The sequence below is a fragment of the Rhamphochromis longiceps genome, linkage group LG23, assembly GCF_057381845.1.
Source record: "Rhamphochromis longiceps isolate RC_006_pf linkage group LG23, R_longiceps_female_GT1.1, whole genome shotgun sequence".
Lineage (NCBI taxonomy): Eukaryota > Metazoa > Chordata > Actinopteri > Cichliformes > Cichlidae > Rhamphochromis > Rhamphochromis longiceps.
The window spans coordinates 42,885,169-42,905,903 of record NC_140578.1 but is presented as its reverse complement, the minus strand read 5'-3'; the positions used below and the strand labels follow the sequence as shown (position 1 = coordinate 42,905,903).

Here is a 20,735-nt window from a genome sequence, read left to right as displayed (position 1 = left end):
AGAAAACAGGAGGAAGACTGATATTTACTGTGAGTAAATATCAGTCTCCCTCCTGTTTTGAAACCTAAAGTTAGGAAATAATAATGATGCTCTCTGACATCCACAAAATGTCAGACACTTGACACAGAGCTAAACCTCTGCTGGAAAATACACACCAGAAAAGTAGATAGAGTGAGATAAGAGTGAGATGATTATCAACTTTTGCACAAAAGCGAAATGCCTTATTTTTATAAGCATTTTAATGAAGTTTTTTTTTCTGGTTCTGTTTTCTGTGAGTGAGCAGCAGCGCCCTCTGCAGTTTGTGTGTGGAAGTGCAAAAGCTTACAGCACCTGGTATTCCCAGGCGGTCTCCCATCCAAGTACTGACCAGGCCCGACCCTGCTTAGCTTCCGAGATCAGACGAGATCGGGCGTGTTCAGGGTGGTATGGCCGTAAGCGAAAGCTTTGCTATATAAAGGGCATTTTATAAGTGGCAAGTGTCTCACAGTTTGATATATATTATTGTGCCAAGCTTTATATGTTACAGCGAAAGCATGCAGCTATTCGTTGTTAACTGCAGCTTCAACACTGAGCTGCAGAAATACTTTTCCCACAGTAACATCTCCATAATAACATATGTTAGATTATTATAGAACCGTGTGTTTTGTAATTCTAACATTTTTGTCGTTTGGAGACTTTAACTTCTATATAGAAGAGAAAACGTGTGCATGTGTCATCACAGCATGTTTAAAAAGGCTGTTTCTGTGCTCTTCTTTCGCTTACGGCCATACCACCCTGAACACGCCCGATCTCGTCTGATCTCGGAAGCTAAGCAGGGTCGGGCCTGGTCAGTACTTGGATGGGAGACCGCCTGGGAATACCAGGTGCTGTAAGCTTTTGCACTTACACAAACTGCAGAGGGCGATAAAACTCTCACTACTCCTTCCTGTAGTCTCTAGTTTCCTCCTGCTTTCCTTGAAGCACAAAAGCGCCTCAATGATCATTTCCTAGATGCTAATCAAGGAATATTTAAGTTATGTTTCTTTTTGACAGTAACTACTATAAAACCTAGAGCAGCACCTCACTGTCAATAACAGATTAAATGCACAAATCACAGTACTATTGCAGAGTATAACATGGAGACAAGTAAGTTAGAGAAAAAACAACAACAAGATGTGACATGTTGAATTTAATATAATTATAAAAAGCAGAAGCACAGTTTTGGTTTATAGTTTACAGAATTTTACAGGAAAAAAAAAAACACTGCGTCATATTCATATAAATGCACCGATCTGACAGACTTGCACAGGTACAAAGCTTTTGGCTGTCATATTTTCCTTTTTTTAAAAACGGCATCTTGAAATATAAAAATGTGCTCGACAGTCCTGCTACTTTAACCACAAATCATTTCCTGAAACTTGGAAAGTGTCCCTGTTGCTGAAAATCACACACCTTCATCATATTTGGAGGAAGTGGCTTGCAGCTCTGGTCGGTAAGATGTTTCCCTGGAGGAGAGAGAAGGACATTTGAGAGATTGATGACTCACAAGAGTCTAATCACATCAGTGCAACCAGTGGCTACTTGTATTAGTTTATTAATTAGAGATGAACCAATCTGATATTATGTATCAGTCTGATACTGACGTAAATGACTGGATCGGATATCGGAGAAAAATAAAAAATGTAATCCGATCCATTAAATATCAAAAAAGCACCTGACAAAACTTGCAACATGGCATAACTCGGCTCATAACCATAGCACGTCAGAGCAGTATGCGTCACGTGATAGAGCTGCTGTGGCGTGCCAGACCTGTCGGCGGTCTGGTTGAGCAGTTGGAGCCTCGCTGCCAAACCAGCATTTCATCTCTGTGGAAGTGATCCCAGAGAGAAGTAAAGCAAATGTGTAAGTTCATCTCTGAATGTTTGTAAAGCATTCCCACGTTAAGCTTAACAACCGATATATGGAGGGACTGCCTCTTCTCTCTCCCTCCCTCTCCTGCTGCTACTTCAATTCCGTCTCTCTTGTTTGTTTTTGGCCCACTTTGCACCAGAAAGAGGAAACCAGCAGCTGAACAACAGCAGCACGTTTAAGCTTGATAAGCTGTTGTTTGAATTTATTTAACCCTCACGTCATCCTTTAAAAAATTATTACTTTCTACACCAGGAGCTGACGGCTGGTAACTGTGCAGGGGTAGATCTTGCAAAGTTTAGCCAGGGGGGCCGATAGGACATTAACAGGGAAAAAAAAAAAAAGGGGGGGGGGGGGGGGGGGGGGTGTCACGGCGAGTGAGATGAGCCGTGTGGAAAATAAAGGAGGATCCAAACGCAGGCACTTGTATGGGTGTGAGGGTGGTTTATTAAACACAAAAAGGAAATGGACAAACGGCGAACGGAGCAATGACTAAACTAAACTGGGAACAAACTAACTATAGAACACGAACCTGGACATGAATGAGAGCGGGCGGAAACAGATGATGGTAGACTGCAGGGAAACACACAGATGAAGCAGGGTGGAAACACAGACGGACCAGCAACTACAATGACGGCAGACATGACTTAAATACACAGAGAATCACAGGGGAATTACACACAGGTGGTGGACACAGCTGGGAATAATCAACAAGACGAGACAAAGGTAAAACTGAACACACTCACCGAAACAAAAAAACAAGGAGCACAAGAGACCAGAATAAACCAAAAACAGGCCAACACAAAACAAGACCATTCACGAGTCCACAGTAAAGTCCGGGGGCCGACAACACAAGAGCCGAAACAGTTCAGGGGGCCGACCCTGCACACAGCAACGGCGGCGACAGGCAAACAGTTCAGGAGGCCGACCGTGCACACGGCAACGGTGGCGATGGGCAAACAGTTCAGGAGGCCGACCGTGCACACGGCAACGGTGGCGACGGGCAAACAGTTCAGGAGGCCGACCGTGCACACGGCAACGGTGGCGACGGGCAAACAGTTCCGGAGGCCGACCGTGCGTGCAGCAACGGCGGCGAGGAAGCAGGTCCGGGGGCCGACCGTGCGGACGGCAACGGCGGCGCGAATGCAGTTCTGGAGGCCGACCGTGCACACGGCAACGGCGGGCAAACAGTTCCGGAGGCCGACCACGTGGAAGGCAGTGGCGGCCACCGAGCAGGTCCGGAGGACGGCCGCGATGCCAGCGGCGGCGACGAACACCTTCCGGAGGCAGTCCCCGAAGGCCATGACGCCATCTTAGAGGCCCGGAAAACGGCCGGCAGAGGCAAGGCGGAACGGGTCGAGCTGGCACCGACGGCGGCGTGGCAACCACAGGACCAGACGAGGCAGGACCAGACGAGGCAGGACCAGACGAGGCAGGACCAGACGAGGACGAAGCAGTGGCTGGACCAGGCGATGCTGAAGACACGGAGGCTGGACCAGGCGAAGATGATGAAGACGGCAGCGGGACGGCAGCGGGACGGCTGCGGAACCTGACGGCGGTGATGCTGCAGGAGGTGATGTGGAGATGTGCTGGCTGGGTCCTCCAGGACCACCAGCAGATGTGAGGATGTGCTGGGTGGGCTCCTCGGGCCCTCCAGCAGACGAGGCTTGAGGCTGGCTGGGTTCTCCTAAACCCCCAGCAGACGACGCTTGAGGCTGGCTGGGTTCTCCTAAACCCCCAGCAGACGACGCTTGAGGCTGGCTGGGTTCTCCTAAACCCCCAGCAGACGACACTTGAGGCTGGCTGGGTTCTCCTAGACCCCCAGCAGACGACACTTGAGGCTGGCTGGGTTCTCCTAAACCCCCAGCAGACGACACTTGAGGCTGGCCGGGCTCCTCAGGCCCTCCAGCAGACGTGGCTTGAGACTGGACGGGCTCCTCAGGCCCTCCAGTGAAAGCAGTCTCTGAAGCAGCAGGTACGGAGACCTCTGCCAGTGTGGACACTGGCTGGGACTGAGCAGCACCGTGGCTAGACTCAGGCAGCAACAGTGGGATACAGTCCTCAGAGGGCTGGAAGTGTTCCCCAATACACTCAGCAGAGGACTGAGGCGGACGGGTGAACTCACTTGAGCTCTCAGGGGGTGCTGAGAGCCGAGACTGTTCAGGTGAGTTCTCCGGTGAGGCTGCTGGTGCTGGTGTCTTGACCTCTAGGGGTCCAGAGTTGGCTGGTGACTGACACCCAGCCTCTGGGGAGGCCCTAGAGGGAGCAACTGTCTCTGAGATGGCCAGCTTAAATGAACCAGCAAAAGTTTGTGTGGAGTGTGTTCCCTGCTTGTAATGAGGCTGTGAGGATAAAGGCTGGGTAAATGAGTGGGCAGGCTGCTGAACTGGTGGTAACTGAGCTACAGGTAGCGAAGTAGTAACAGGTGGTGGAGTGGCTGGCTGAACTGATAGCGGCGTTACAGGCCTGGCATTTGACTGGGATGGAATTGAGGAAGGGACAATGGAACGGACACGGTCATAAACATGGAACGCGGGTTCAGAACAGGCAGTCTTAGATGCTATGGGCATGGATGAAAAATCATTGTTATCCTCAGTCGAAACACGAAAAAATGCCCCAGAAACAACAGTCACAGAAGCAACAGAGTCAACAAAAGTGTCCCTTTCACTCACCACAGCTGGCCGATTTGACATCCTGAAGTCCGGCTGCGGGGCGCCGCGCCGGTGACGCGAACGTCGCTTCCTCCCTGCCGACTGCTCCGGCGGGCCGGGCAAAACCTCCGGCGGGCCGGGCAAAACCTTCACCGGCGGGCTGGGTTGGGAAGCGGTAGCGGCAGCGCCTGGAGGGTGGAGGTGAAGTTCGTGGAGAATGAAGTTTTGTACCAGAGGGTGCAGTGAGTCCAATAGCCAGGGATAATCCGTGATAAGCTGTTGCAGCCTGACTTCCAGAACGTAGAGAAACGCTTCTCCCTCATGCTTGAGCCACAGGTTGATTAGTTTTGACACAGAGTCCGTTATGAGCTTTCGAAGCTCTGTGGGTGGGGTGAATGCCGCTGGATCCATATCTGGCTGGTCCGTACTGTCACGGCGAGTGAGATGAGCCGTGTGGAAAATAAAGGAGGATCCAAACGCAGGCACTTGTATGGGTGTGAGGGTGGTTTATTAAACACAAAAAGGAAATGGACAAACGGCGAACGGAGCAATGACTAAACTAAACTGGGAACAAACTAACTATAGAACACGAACCTGGACATGAATGAGAGCGGGCGGAAACAGATGATGGTAGACTGCAGGGAAACACACAGATGAAGCAGGGTGGAAACACAGACGGACCAGCAACTACAATGACGGCAGACATGACTTAAATACACAGAGAATCACAGGGGAATTACACACAGGTGGTGGACACAGCTGGGAATAATCAACAAGACGAGACAAAGGTAAAACTGAACACACTCACATGAGACGCAGACCATCACAATAAAACAGGAACAAGCAACCATCACACTAAGACACAAACTCGACATAGAGAGACAGACAGAAAATGGCACATGGAGCTAGACAAATACTAAGCAGACACAACTGAAGAACAAATCCTAAACACCACAGAAACATGAAACTCAAATAATAAACATCATCATAATCAACACTACAAGAGAACAAGAAAACAATCCCTGATGCAAACTAAAACCAAAACATAATAAAACTCAAACTACTGGGTCCGACGGACCCAGAACCGTGACAGGGGGGGCACAGAGACATACTTTTCTTTTATTTAAAATGTCTCGCTTTTAATAAATAATCTGATGTAAAATGTATAGAAGTCCATTACTGTATATAGTAACTATTAAGTCTAATAAACCCTAGTAAGCTGTAGTACTTTTTCCTTTGGGAACCATCTGTGCAGTCTGCAGTTCTGTTGAAGAAAGATGTTGAATCTATTTAATTATTCTTGAAAAAATAATTGATTTCTGTGCATTTTATTTCACACTGCATCAAATCAAAGTTGATTACGTCGATTAAGCATCATGAAGTGGAGGGTGATTCCCTGTTTTCTTTTTTTTTTTGGGGGGGGGGGGGGGGGGGGGGGTTGCTGGGAGTTTTAGAACCCTATTAGTTAGGTTGCTTACTCTTTAAAATACCAGAATAGGGAGGATGGAGTAGTTTTAAGTTTATTAGATTGATCAGTATTGTTGAACTATGAAATATTTTGGGTGCAGTGTATTTTTTGCATACAGGTATAACAGAATAACTTTAGTGTTTCTTTGTTTTTTTTAACTTGAGTATTAACTTATACAAAAAGCAGCAAGATATTAAAAAAACAGTTTTATTGATTAAAAAACACACTATATCGGATTCATATCGGTATCTGCAGATATCCAAATTTATGATATCGGTATCAGACATAAAAAAGTAGTATCGTGCCATCTCTAGTTTGTATACTTTCTGCCCAGTTTGACCCATTTAGCAGAAGTCTGCCTGTTTAAGGCTCTGATATCTATTCTGTATGACTTAAAGCAGTTATGACATGGTCTGATTTTCTCACCCAATAAAGGAATATTTTATATATGAGTCTACTCTTCATTCTATCAGACACAGTTATCACAGCTCGTACATTTTGTTTTTACATATATGTAAGCACTGAGTCAAATTTAGTAATGCCAACATATTAAAAGAACAATATTTGTCTCTTATATATATATAATACATCTATATATATACACTGTCAAAGATACTTGTCTTTGAGTGAAGATTTAAGGTGATAGGAAATATAAATAACTGCAACTTGAATCTTTGACCCCGAGTTCAAGTTTAATGCTGTAATAACTAATAATGATTAATATAATAACTATAATATTGGCCATATTATATTTACATTACCAAAGTGAGTTGACTTTAGTCCAGAGGTAGGCAACTCCAGGCCTCGGGTTGGCATCTAGACAAATGCGATTGCATTTGTCCCTAACCATCGGGAACCCTATTTTTTATGGAGTGGAAAAAAGTTAGCATTTATCCTCCAGCTTCACTGTGGTTATGTTATGCTAACATAGTTGTGTCACTAGCAATCAGGTAGCACATCATTATATACCAGCTAGCCCAACTTCAGTACCAAGAGTCACTGTTGTTGTTTTTTTCTGTCTTCGTTTATGTTGGAAGTGATAGCAGAGCTGTACGTTAGAATTTTTTCAGAAATCTCTCAGTCAGAACAGGCTTATGTTTAGATGGAAACTAGCGAGCTAACTTCCTGCTAACTTCTAACTCCATTAAATTTAATAAATTATGTTTATGCAAAATTAATTAATTAAAATTAATTATGCAAAAGCCAACGAGTTCTTACCGAATGAGAAGCCTGGAGATGAGCAGAGATCAAGTCAAGTGCAGTTCAGACACGCTGTTATTAAATTCTACCTGAGCAGGTTACAGTTCATCTCAGTTATGGAAGAACAAATAACATTTGGCTCTGGGAGCTTCAGTTTTTATACATTGCTGTAGCACCGCCTTAAGCAATCATTTACATCAATACCTACATCACTAGCCCACCAGTTCTAAGAAACGTCTCTGTTTGTGGTTCAAAACCTAATGTGACACCAATGACCACAACAGCATGCAGCTGCAGGTTGTCATTCACACCTGGCTTAATGGTAAAGAGGCATATTTGCAGGCAGCTGTTTGAAATTATTTTTATATAAATAAAAAAAAGGTGTCTAAAAAATAGGTAAACAATCAGAATAATTACATTTTTTTAAAATACCGAGAACGCATTTGGCTTAGTTTTTGTTAACTTGGGTGTAATATGTCATGTGTTGTTGTTCAGCTGAAGTCTTCTTCCACACAACATGATGAGTGCCGCCTGCTGCAATCAGAGACAATGTAAAATGCAGCACTGTTAAAACAATGAGAATGATGCTGCATTAAAACAAACATTTAGCACATAGAGAGGATTAAACAGATTAAATTGAGTTAATTATTTATAAGGCAGTTGCTACACATTAAAGCTCTGAAACATCAGATTGGACACATTCAAATGTTAAAGCTTACTCTCTCACAGACTAACAGAAGAGACGTGGAATCACTTTAGTTTGTCTCCAGATACAGTCTGTGCCTCATTCAGTGGAATGGTGCAAAGTTTAAGAGTAAAGACAAAATATAAAAAGAGGATTCAGATATGGCTCCAGTCTGGGACAGATTGGGTCTAAAGCACAAGTTACCATGGCAATATACCCCAGTAAAAAGCAAATCACCTTTGTAGGACATAAGACCCAGAGCTAACCCTAAAGTTACCTGGTTAAGACAAAATTGTGCTTCATTTTCGTGACTATTTACATTGTAGATTCTCACTGAAGGTATCAGAACTATGAATGACACATATATGGAATGATGTAGCAAACCAAAATGTTAAAAATAACTCAAAACATGTTATATGTTAGATTTTTCAAAACAGCCACACTTTGTTGTGATTATTGCTTTGCACACTCTTGATCTTCATGAGGTCATCACCTGAAATGGTTTTCCAAGAGTCTTGATGGAGTTTCCAGAGGTGCTGAGCGCTTGTTGACTCTATTGCTTTCACTCTGCGGTCCATCTCATCCCAAACCATCTCAATATGGTTTAGGTCAGGTGACTGTGGAGGCCGGGCCATCTGCCACAGCACTCCATCACTCTCCTTCTTGGTCAGATAGCTCCTACACAGCCTGGCGGTGTCTTTGGGGTCATTGTCCTGTTGGGGGGAAAAAAGACGGTGGTCCAACTAAATGCAAACTTGTTAGGATGGCATGTTGCTGCAGGATGCTGTGGTAGCCATGCTGGTTCGGTGTGCCTTCAGTTTTGAATAAATCCACAACAGTGTCACCAGCAAAGCACCCCCACACCATCACACCTCCTCCATGCTTCATGGTGGGAACCATGCATGTAGAGACCATCAGTTCACCTTCTCTGTATCAGTCAAAGACATGGCAGGTGGAATCAAAGATCTCAAATTTGGACCCATCAGACCAAAGCATGAATGTCTACCGGTCTAATGTCCATTCCTTGTGTTTCTTGGCCCAAACAAATCTCTTCTGCTTGTTGATCTTCCTTAGTAGTGTTTTCTTAGCTATTTGGCCATAAAGGCCTGATTCACACAGTCTCCTCTGAACAGTTGATGTAGAGATGTGTCTGCTACTGTTTATTGGTCAGATGAACACACTGCTTCTGAGTCCTCTATCTTAATGTTTATTCCCTGTTCACTTTTCTTAGGTGGAGAATGTTTGTCCTACCAGCTTCTTGGTTTTCCCAGTGCTAATCTGGAGGCGGAGCTGCTGGCACCAGTCATCAAAGTCTTCAGTCAGTCATCTGTACTTCCTGTCGTCCCCATTTACCAGTAATTACTGAATCATCAGAGAACTTTTGCAGGAATCATTTATCAAAAGTGTAGGAGAAGTCTATTGTTTATATTGTGAATAGAAATGGAGTCAGGACTGTTCCCTGTGTGACGTACCTATACTGCAAAATTCCCATTCAGACACATAATTATGGGCACTTGTGTACTGAGGGTGGTTGGTAAGACTCACCAGGATCCATGTGGTGATGGTCCACACCTGTGTAATCCAGCTGGTCCTTAGGGATTGTGGGTATAATGGTGTTGAAAGCATTGGAGAGATCAAAGGACATGATTGTCATAGAGCCCCAAGCACTTTCCAGGCGAGCGAGGGATTGATGTCAGAGGTGGATGACAGCATCATCTACCCTAATGTTGGTGTAGTAGGTGAACTGAAAGGGGTTCAGCAATGAGCTCACCTGGGGCCGAAGATGAGCAAGAACCAGCTCTCCGGGGTGATGTCAGAGCGACCAGCCTGAGGCGATGAGTTCATTTACATCTGCCTAATTGATCATTTATCCTCAGCACACTTTTCAGTTCCCTTGCCTGAAACTGGACAACATGTCAAGTCTGAATTCAAACACAGGTTGGGGAAACCTGCACTGAGCTGACTGACAACAATTTCCTGTATGACATTTGATCAGGTCTTTTAAAACTTCCTGTTAACCAGGAAGCTGCTGCTGCACTGTTAAGAACAAACAACAAACAAACATACAGTCATGTGGAAAAGATTGTTTTCATACGCATCTATAGCATACTCTGAAAAACTAAGAACACTCTATGATTCAGTCATTTATAGAGCCACCTTTCAGCAGCAATAGCGTCACCAAATTGTTTCTGTATGACTATCAGTGTTTCACAAGGACGTTTGTCTCACTCTTCTTTACATTGTTTCTTCAGATCATTGAGGTTTGTGGTATTTATTTCAGTACAGCTCTCGCAAGTTCCCTGCACTGAATTTTAGGTTAAGGTGTGGACTGTGACTGGGCCTTGAATGCAGGAAGAAATAAGGATGCAAGAAAAAAACAAAAAAACAACAAAACTTTAAAATAAAACATGACTCCCTTTTCCTATTGGGAAAAAAAAATATCAGTGTGTGGCATTTGGTACACAAAGATTGCATTATCACGTATCTAGTTAGTGTGATAACATCTAGAGTTATTGCATTCATAGAAGTTTCTTCTGCTCTCAGAATAGATTCAGTTGTTCACAGTTTTGGCACATGGTGCATTACCAGGTTGCAAGGTGCTGAGTTGTGGTCATGAAAAGAACAATGTGGTTAGCAAAAATTCTGTGATGCATTGACATCTGACGGTTGACAAACCCTCAGTCTAACCACAGTGTGACAGCACGGCTTTGCTGAAAGTCACGTATTGAATATTTTCTCATGCAGTGTTTTCTGCTCTTTCTTTAATGTTCATTTACTTGACCAAGCCTCTGATGTGTAAATCAGATCCAACTGAATGTTATCAGAACATATTATATAATGAAATTTGTTTTCTTTTACTAATAAGTTGAGGATTTGGCGTAACATTGAATATAGAAGTTTTCTATCTCTGAAGGTCAGTTGCAATTATGGATTGTAAACTCACTTTAGTAGTCCTCCTCCTTCATTATTCCATCCATTTTGTGCAATTGATCAGTACCACTGGTAGCAAATCGGCCCCAGAGCATGATCCTTCCACCACCAGGCTTAACATCTGGTGCAGTGTTCTCAGATTTCAAAGGATCACCTTTGATACACCAAACATACTGTTGTCATTGTGGCCATATAGCTCAGTCATAGTCTAGTCTTCCCATAAAGCTTTCTTTCCAGAAGCAAATGGCTTTTTTGTGGTTGGGATCCTCTCAGTTCACAGTAATGACAAATTCCCTCTGATCTAAAGCTGGTCAAAGTGGTTAGCAAAAATTGGGCCAGATTGTGGGATTTTTGGCCCAATTTAAGATGAATTTTCAGTCGTGCACCTTAGTCGTGTGTCATATATCGTGTAGTACACATGGGGTAACGAGAAGCAATTAACACCTCACGACCAGCTCCCGATCAGCAATCATATGGTTGCGACCAGAATTTCAAACCTGTTAGAAATTCTGGTCGCCCCTCATGAGGGTATCGCACCGTTGAAGCGGTGCCACGAGCTGATTTAACACAACCTGTCACACTGCACACGGACAAACACAGAAAAGGAAATGAAAAAGACGTAGCATGGCAGTGCAGTGTGTGATCTGGACACAAGCGATGGAGGCCCAACTCGTCCAAGCCTCTTCAATGTGGCCTCACAAAATTATCACGACCGCAACAACCGTGAAAAGAGGTGGATGGACATTGCTGCTCAATTGCAGCTGTCTGGTCAATGTTTTTCATTAGCAAGTTTGCAAAGTTGATGGTGGTGTGTGTGTGTGTGTGTGTGTGTGTGTGTGTGTGTGTGTGTGTGTGTGTGTGTGTGTGTGTGTGTGTGTGTGTTAAAGATAGAGAGGGAGAGACAGATTTTGTGTTATAAGCTTCACGTTATACACGCACAGTGTGAGCATTCAGGTCGCATCAGAGCATCAGGCCGCATATTGTGAGACCATGCATCGTGACCTACGACCTTCTAACCCAGGGGTGGGCAATCTCAGTCCACGAGGGCCGGTGTCCTGCAGGTTTTAGATCTCACCTTGGGTCAACACACCTGAATCACATGATTAGTTCACTACCAGGCCTCTGGAAAACTTCAGGACATGTTGAGGAGCTAATTTAGTCATTTAAATCAGCTGTGCTGGTTTGAGGACACATTTAAAACCTGCAAGGACACTGGCCCTCGAGGCCTGGAGTTGCCCACCCCTGTTCTAACCCCTTCGATTCAATCATACAGGGTTGAGCAGGAGCTGAATAACGTGACTGAAAAAAATCGCACAGTGTATGCACAGCTTAAGAGGGACACTTCGGGTCTTCTTGCAGACCTTGGCAAAGTGGTAGCACATCCAAATAACTTGTTTTCTCTAGTCAACTGTATCCCTCTATTTTAGTTGAGATTGCTCATGTCACACATTTAAGAGTTTAGACTGTTTACTGCGAGTTTTCCTACAATTGACACAAACACAAATATCATCTGGCTTTTAGTATCGCAATATATCGTATCGTCTCCCCTGTATTGTGATACATATTGTATCGCCAGATTCTTGTCAAACACACCACTAGCATTTACACTGCAGTCTGCCTTTGGTGGCTTTTTTGAGCAACTGTGACATTCATCAGTATAACTGACAAACAAAACAACAACTGCACTACACACTAACTGCACACTAACTATAGACTCCAAACACGCTAAATGTCACAAAACTCTTAAATGCAACATGTGGAACACACAAATCTAACTGGTTAACATTTTAGCTGGAACACTGGAGCTGTGAGCTCGGTGCACTCTGTCAGCTGACTGTTAGCTGAGCTAGCAACATCTCCAAAAACATCAGAGCACTTTTGCAAACATGTTCTATTTTGACCAGCTGACCAGATGGGAACTTTACGCCACTACATTCACAAAAAAAAATGGGTAGTACACATTTCCTGTAAAATTAAAGTAACATAATTACAAGGAACATTTTTATTAACTCATTCACTGCCAGCCATTGGCAGTGAATGAGTTAAACCCATTGACTCATTCACTGCTATTGACGTCTATAGACGTCAATGGCAGTGAATGAGTTAATCAACTTCATGTAATATTTATTATGTTTGGTGCATTAATTAACAGTTCATGACCTTTTGCTATTAAGTATTAAACCAAACATGTGTAAAACTGTACACAGACAGAGACTCATATCTTTACATATTTGGCTGTGCAGACAAACAGCTTATAAATTTTTTTTTTGTAGTCATGTTTGTGTAGCGCTTCATGTTGATGTATATATGCCATATATGGGCTCAAAGACGCAAAGTTGACAGGAAATGTGGTTGCTAAGCTGCTGCTATGTGCGCTGAATCTATTTATGGCTAAGGCAGTTGTGTAGTATAAAAAGGGCTGACATGGAAATCACTGATCTTTTTTACTCTTGTCCCTTGGCTTTCTTTCATGGTCCTTTTTGAGTGATCCTCAGCTTGACACAGGTCAGTCTTTAGACTTGTTATATTTTAACTTTGATTTTATGTCTCTTTACTTTTGCATAACCTTTTACTTGTAATAAAACTTCAGGTCACGATTAACTTTTTCATCCGAGTATTAAAAACAATTTTTATATTTAAAAAGATGTTAGTTTGTCCAATTGCTCATGAGTGCAGATGTGGTAAAACACATATTTTTATCATTTAAGTACAAGTACATATGCTTGGGTTAAAATTAGTCTAGTAAACTTTGAGATTCAACTTCTTTACTCAAAAGTGAGGAAAATAAAATCTCTAAAATGTACTTGAGTGCATTGTAAAGCCTATTTCTACAATCTATTTTGGTGCAAAGCTAAACAAACCTCATTACTAATATAATAAAAAATATAAAGAAATTAAAACTTTATTTAAACTTAAATTATAATTATAATGAATATAATATGTTATCTTGTAATCTTTTGTAACACAAGTAGAGAAAAACAAAGTTTTAAAAAAGTTCTATTTGCTGTTGTCAACATCGTAAACAGGCCAACTGACCTCAACACCTAAATATTTGAAGTTTCTATTGTGAGCTCCAATAGATGTGGCAGACATGGCAGAAACACACCAGACAGAATAATACAGTGGAAGTAAAACCTGGAGCTAGGAAATTAGAGTGCCAGTCAACTGGTTCAGGTGCAGCAGGTGGGCGGATCCTCCAAATTGCTCACAAGTATTTGGCTGCTTCACTTCGTTTGTTCCAAAAAAACATGTCAGCTTTTAGATGCATGTTGACTGTTTACTTTCCTAACATTACTATTTTTCATATTTTACTTGCATGTATCATATACAGTCAACTTTACATAATTTCTGTTTAAACAAATATCTTCATTCAAACTGATCTTACATGCAGCTGCTGTTCATTCAACCATTTAGTTTATTAACTTATAGCAATTAATCTGACATTTCAGAGAATTTCCTTCCCTGAAGATCTTCATTGATCCCTGCGTCAGAGAGCCGACTCCCACCAAACACTGCACTGCACAACAAATCACTCTGCTAACTGAAGAAAGAGGTAAAAGTAATACATCTTTACCAGTTGTTGTTTTGGTTCATCCAACTGGGATCATCCAGTTTGTTGTATTAAATGTGTATTTTAAATGTGTTTTAATGTGTAAGCATGTTCAAATGGTAAAACGTTTCAGAAACAAACAAACTGACTACTTTACTTACTCTTATCAGTGTTCTTTTTTTGTCTTCAAAATAGAAATATGAAGCTCTCCATTTTCTTGCTGGTGGTGCTCTCTGTCACTGTGCTCTGTGTGGATTACGAACATGTTAAGAAGGTCAAAAATCAGCGTATCATCGAACCAGACACAAAAATGTCGTCTGTTTCTTCTAGCAGATCAGCACAAGAAAGTGTTGACGAACGTGTTGACAAACGTGTTGACAACTTTATAAACCAGCATATCATCGACACAGAAGAGTCATGTGATAAACTAATAGAAGACCGGAAGATCAAAGATGTTAATGGTAAAGATAAAAAAAAAAGAAACACCTTCATCTTTAGCACTTTTAAAAAGGTCAAAGATATTTGTAAAGAAGAACGTGTTTATAAAAATGACAATCTTTATAGAAGCTCTGAAGAGATGGAGCTTTTGCACTGCAAACTGCAAAATGACAAAAGAAAATACGAAGGCGTAAAGATAAAGAAGCATATTGAAATTGCATGTGTGGAAATCGGCCGTGGTCTTCAACCTGTACACTTGCAATGCTGCTGTTGATTTGAGAGCTGCTCTGTACTCACTGTGATCTTTCTATCATTGTTTCATGATGTTGCTTTGGATTTCTTCAGATTTGGAATTCTTAAGACTTTGTAAAGTTTGCATAAACAATAATGGGAATATTATTATTAAGGAAATATGGAAGAATTGTTTGTAAGTGAATGTGGAATAATACCACAATCACAAGAGTTATTGAAAGAACTTTTGACTTTCTTGTCTCACTTGCATAAGTAAACATTACATTCTGACATTTTTTTCTAACCGGCTGTTCATCCTGTTCTCTCAGATCACAGACATTGCTTGTCTTTCAGCATTCAATAAATAATCTACAAAAAAACCCAAGTTGCTGCTCCAGAGAATTTTTTTATACTTAAAACAAAGCTCTTGTAAAACCACAAACACTCACTGGTTTTAAAATCATTGATGAAGAGAGGAGCTACAGATTTTGTCTTAGTGCTGAGGTCTGAGTTAGTGCTGGAGTTCATCTGGACTGCATTGGATTTCTATCTGCTCCATGTGTGGGAATAAGCAGAGACAACTAACAAAGAACTTTCAGCAGTAGGGCTGGGCCATATATCGAGTTTTTAAATATATCGATATATTTTTATACGAGATATGAGATGTGACAATATCGTTTACATCAATATTGTCTATTTTACATTATAATTATACTTGTGGAGCCACAATTTTGTCTCTCTTTCGTCCACTTTTGTCTTTGACAACAAAAAGAATAAATGGCTCTGTATTTGGTGCTTGTTTATGTGTTTCTATGCAAAAGCACCCTGTGATGTTAATGATAGGGGCGCAACAATACTCGTATTGATATTGAACCATTCGATACAGTGTTTTCGGTTCGGTATGCATATGTATCGAACAATTCAACATTTTTAATTTATTTTATCAACTTTTCTTCTGACGATGCTGTCTGTGTTGAGCACTCAGTGGATCTGTGTTCGACTACTCCGCCTAGGCTGCACTGTCGAGTGTAGATCCACTGAGCGCAGCGCAAGCTAGCAAGACTGAAGCTCAGCTCGTTGCAACATGGCAACTGCCTCACGCTACCCGAAATTGAACCTCCCCCACCGTCATTGAGATCTGGCATTTGGAACCATCTCGGTTTTCATGTGAAGCATGACCCAGATGGTAAGCGCATCATGGACAAAAGTAAAACAGTATGTCGGATGTGCCACGCAATGCTCAATTGGTGGGAACTAGTGCGTTAGCGCAGTTAGCGTGTTAACATTTTGACGCCGTCCAGCCCCACGCACGGGTCGATCCACGGTAACTCGTTAACGGAGATTTGCAGCGTTATGGCGTTAATGTCATTTTAACAAGGTTAACGCTGACAGCACTAGTGGGAACAGAACGAATATGACTGCACATTTACGCCGACATCATCCTAGTGCAAAGACAAGTGGAAGCAGACAAAAACAACAAGCACGCATGCTACAAACTTTACCTGAGTCATTTAGACAGCCGTTAGCACATGATTCTCCTTATGGGGACCTGATATGTTTAATATGCTGCTGAGAATATAGCCCAGAAGAAGCGTATAGTATAGCTTTTATTTTGGAAAGAGCCATTTCTCTGTAATAAACTCTCTTTTTGCATTGAAAAAATATCGAACTGTGACACCAAAGTATCGAACCGAACCGTGAATTTTGTGTATCATTGCATCCCTAGTTAATGATGACCATGTCTCTCAATTTGAAATGACTCCAACAAAGTTACATTTTTGTTTTTAATATGCTTTTAATTCTATTAACAGACTCAGTTCTATTAACAGCTCTCTGATATACATTAGCATTATAATATTAGGGAGAAAACTGGCCGTCCCTGTTCAGTCATTAATAATAAATAACCTCTTAGTTCACTTGCCTCAGTTCTGCTGTGTTCACGAAATCAGCGGAGCGGGAGGTGGCTTACTGGGCTTAAGCCCGGGTTGTTGTTTCAGAAGCCCGGGGTCTTTTGGAGTGTAATTTGTTTCATAGTTAGTTGCCTGACTGACAACTATATAAAACAAAAAACTACACACAATATTCGAAGCACATAGCGCACAGTCCTAAATTCCCCCTAATTTTGCTATGATCCGAGCTCAGGCACTAGCCGACTGAGCAGAGGCGGAGCCAGACATCTTATAGGGCTTTGGAGCGTGATGTCACGTGAGGGGGGGCCACGTCCCCTCCCGCCATGACAATAGGCCAAACAAAGCACAGGGAACCTCCAAAAGTTGATTCTGTTCATCTGGACGTAGCAATTTGTGGGAGAAACGTTTTGTCACTCATCCAAGTGACTTCTTCAGTCTCAGCTGACTGCAGGTTTCCTCAATCTTATAAACAGTACATTTGCATAATGACTGAAACCAGCCGACTGATCAACAGCCATGAGTACCATTCACAGAGAGTTGGGGAATGGCTGCAATCACAGTTAAAACCTTCGTAGAAAAATAAGTCCAGTATTACAGAATGAAATCAAATTATTGTGTTTGTTGGTGAGAAAACTTACAAACATACAGTACAGCACTTCAGAGTCACACTGCTAGCGATCGAAGATTTAAGTACATTTGACAGCTGATCAAGACGCAGAACACAATGCGCTGTAAAAAAAAAAAAAAAAAAGCATGTAAAATTGCAAAAACCAAACTGCGACACAGCGAGGCCGCGTTATAGCAAGGGACCACTGTATTATATATGCAGGACACCTTGAACTAGTTTTTTTTTAATTCAGCAGCAAGTCAATGCTGTCATGTAAAGTCTGAATTCAAACACAGGTTGGGGAAACCTGCACTGAGCTGACTGAAGATATCAAACATTTCCAGTAAGACATTTGACCAGGTCTTTTAAGACGTCCCATTAACCAAGCAGCATTCTCAAGCTGCTGCTGCACTGTTAAGAGATTCATAACTTAATCCTCATAGCACAGTCAGAAGAAAACAAACAAACATACAGTCATGTGGAAAAGATTGTTTTCATAGAAATCTATTGCATACTCTGAAAAACTAAGAACACTCCAGGATTCAGTCATTTACCTTTTAGCAGCAATAGTGTCACCAAATTGTTTCTGTATGACTATCAGTGTTTCACAAGGATGTTTGGCTCACTCTTCTTTACATTGTTTCTTCACATCATTGAAGTTTCTGACATTTATTTATGTGTTTATATGTTGACAGCTGGTATGAGATTGCAACTTTACTACCAAACTTGCATCCATGCAGACTTTCTCTTTGCAACCCTTCCAACCAAGCCACACTTATTCAACCTTTTTCTAATTGTACTGTCATGGACTTTAATATTTAACATGCCAACTGAGGCCTGTAGAGTCTGACATATAATCTTGGATTTTTGGGCTTTTTCTGACCATTGCACAGTTTGACCTTGGCTTGAATTTTCTGGGACATGATTCCTGGGAAGATTATGATAATTGTGTTAACTGTCAAATATTATGCTTTCGTAAAGGTGCTCACACTTGCTGATAAACAGTTAATCAAGTGCAGTTCATTAGCAGCATCTGGCTGCTATTACAAATGAAGAAGATAATTATCTTCTTCATTTGTATTGAAGCATTAAAGTTGCTTTCTGAATTACAGGAGGCTGTCTGGTGTGAAGCAATAAACTGAGAACGTATCACCCTCTAGAGTCTACAGACAAAGCATCCAAATCACGTGATTGATTTAAGATGACATCAAACCCTCACTGAGTCTCGTTTCAGTTTGGGTCAGAAATGCGGACGCCAAACTACATACCAGTTTTGAAAATCACCTTTAGTGCAAGAAGAAACAGTAAAAACGGCATCTTCTAAGGAAAAATGTAAATAAAACACAACTTCAATTTCCTATTGGGGGGGAATGCAGCATGACAGCCAAAATTATATGACAGCATGTGGTATTTGCTATGGAAAGGGGTTCTTGGAGTGAATGCAAAATAAAGAACAGCAACACTGACAGCAAATTTTGAGATTTGAGAGATTTCTGGAATTTTTTGACTGTGTAGTCTAGCTTTGTGTGTGTGTGTGTGTGTACGTGTGTGTGTGTGTGTATGTTTGTTTATCAAAAATACAGTCAGAATGAAATAATAACTGTAAATTCTTATTTGTACTGTTGTTCTGAAAAGAATGAACTCAAACAAGGCAAAATAAGCAGTTTGTAAAAGTGAAATTAATGAAGGTAAACTCAAAAGTAACCAAAAACTGCCATTTATAACCTTAAATTACACAAAGATTGCATTATAACATATGTAGTTAGTGTGATAACATCTAGAGTTATTGCATTCATAGAAGTTTCTTCTGCTCTCAGAACAGATTCAGTTGTTCACAGTTTTGGCACACGGTGCATTACCAAGCTGCAAACACTCATAAGGTGCTGAGTTGTGGTCATGAAAAGAAGAAAGTGGTTAGCGAAAATTCTGATGCAGTGTCATCTGATGGTTGTGACAGCACGGCTTCACGGAAAGTCATGTATTGAATATTTTCTCATGCAGTTTTTTATTCTGTATATTTCATGTTCATTTACTTGACCAAGCCTCTGATGTGTGAATCAGATCCAACTGAATGTCATCAGAACATATTATATTATGAAATTTGTTTTCTTTTACTAATAAGTCGAGGTTGAGGATTTGGAGTAGCACTGAATATAGAAGTTTTCTATTTCTGATGATCAGTTTCAATGGTTGATTGTAAACTCACTTTACTAGTCCTCCTCCTTCATTATTCCATCCGGCAAATCAGCCCCGGAGCATGATCCTACCACCACCAGGCTTAACATCTGGTACAGTGTTCTCAGATTTCAAAGGATCACCTTTGATACGCCAAACATACTGTTGTCATTGTGGCCATATAGCTCAGTCATAGTCTAGTCTGCCCAGAAAGCTGTCTTTCCAGAAGGGGTTGGGATCCTCAGTTCACAGTAATAACAAATTCCCACTGATCTAAGGGGGACTCTTTGGTCTTCTTCCAGTCCTTGGCCAAGTGGTAACATATCCAAACAACTTGTAATTACAAACGATTATTTGAACCGAATCTGTAAGTGTATAAAAATGGCTTAAAATGGTTTACAGTGAGTTCCTTGGACTTTCTGTTGTTCTAAATATTGGTCAATCCAACAAGTGCTTTCAAGCTGATCCTTTTTACGCTGCGAAGAGAAACTAACACTTGTAGTCGGCCATGATCACTAATGAGAAGTTAATAGGGCTTGTTGAGTTATGAGGTGCAGAACCTTCAGCACCTCACATGAAAAGATTTGACTGTGTGTATGCTTTTGGCACTGTGTGGATTTGAGAAAATCCAAAATAAATTCAAACTTGTTTTTGAAAGCTGTTTTATAAATTTCAGTGGTATATTATTCATGCAATAGGGAGTTGTCTTCTTCAACTACTGGGGCTGAAATAAGTTCATCTAGTTTAGAAACTTCCACTGAACAGTCTATTATAGTGTCAGAACTAAGCATATGCTTTTAAGAACTTAAACACTTTGAATGAGAATAATAGAAATTTTCCATTATAGCTTCTACTCAAGTACAATCAATAAAGAAAACCACAGACTCTTTGATGTTTGTTTTGAAGGAAAAGTAATTTCCTGTAAATGTTTATCTGTGTGAGATTTTTCAGAAAACATCAATTTTGTTTAAACGTGAGATACATGGCCTATTCTTTCCTTGT

At 41.5% G+C, this 20,735-nt stretch overlaps 1 protein-coding gene and 2 non-coding genes across 3 annotated transcripts in view; 1 reads left to right on the top strand and 2 right to left on the bottom strand.

Annotated features, from left to right (window-relative positions):
- Positions 1 to 318: 318 nt before the first annotated feature.
- Positions 319 to 437, bottom strand: LOC146642722 (5S ribosomal RNA). Its single transcript, XR_014909848.1, has one exon. It is a non-coding gene; the product is annotated as a 5S ribosomal RNA (ribosomal RNA).
- A 319-nt stretch (positions 438 to 756) lies between these two features.
- On the top strand, positions 757 to 875 carry LOC146642721 (5S ribosomal RNA). The gene has a single exon (XR_014909847.1). It is a non-coding gene; the product is annotated as a 5S ribosomal RNA (ribosomal RNA).
- Positions 876 to 7,654: 6,779 nt separating this feature from the next.
- Positions 7,655 to 20,735, bottom strand: part of rnasel2 (ribonuclease like 2) — a 33,654-nt gene continuing 20,573 nt past the window's right edge. Inside the window, exons 4-5 of the mRNA XM_085399313.1 lie at positions 8,385 to 8,604; positions 7,655 to 7,740 (exon numbers count right to left, since the gene is read on the bottom strand). Of these exons, the coding sequence (XP_085255439.1) occupies positions 7,655 to 7,740; positions 8,385 to 8,604 (306 nt within the window). The remainder of the gene's footprint in view (positions 7,741 to 8,384; positions 8,605 to 20,735) is intronic.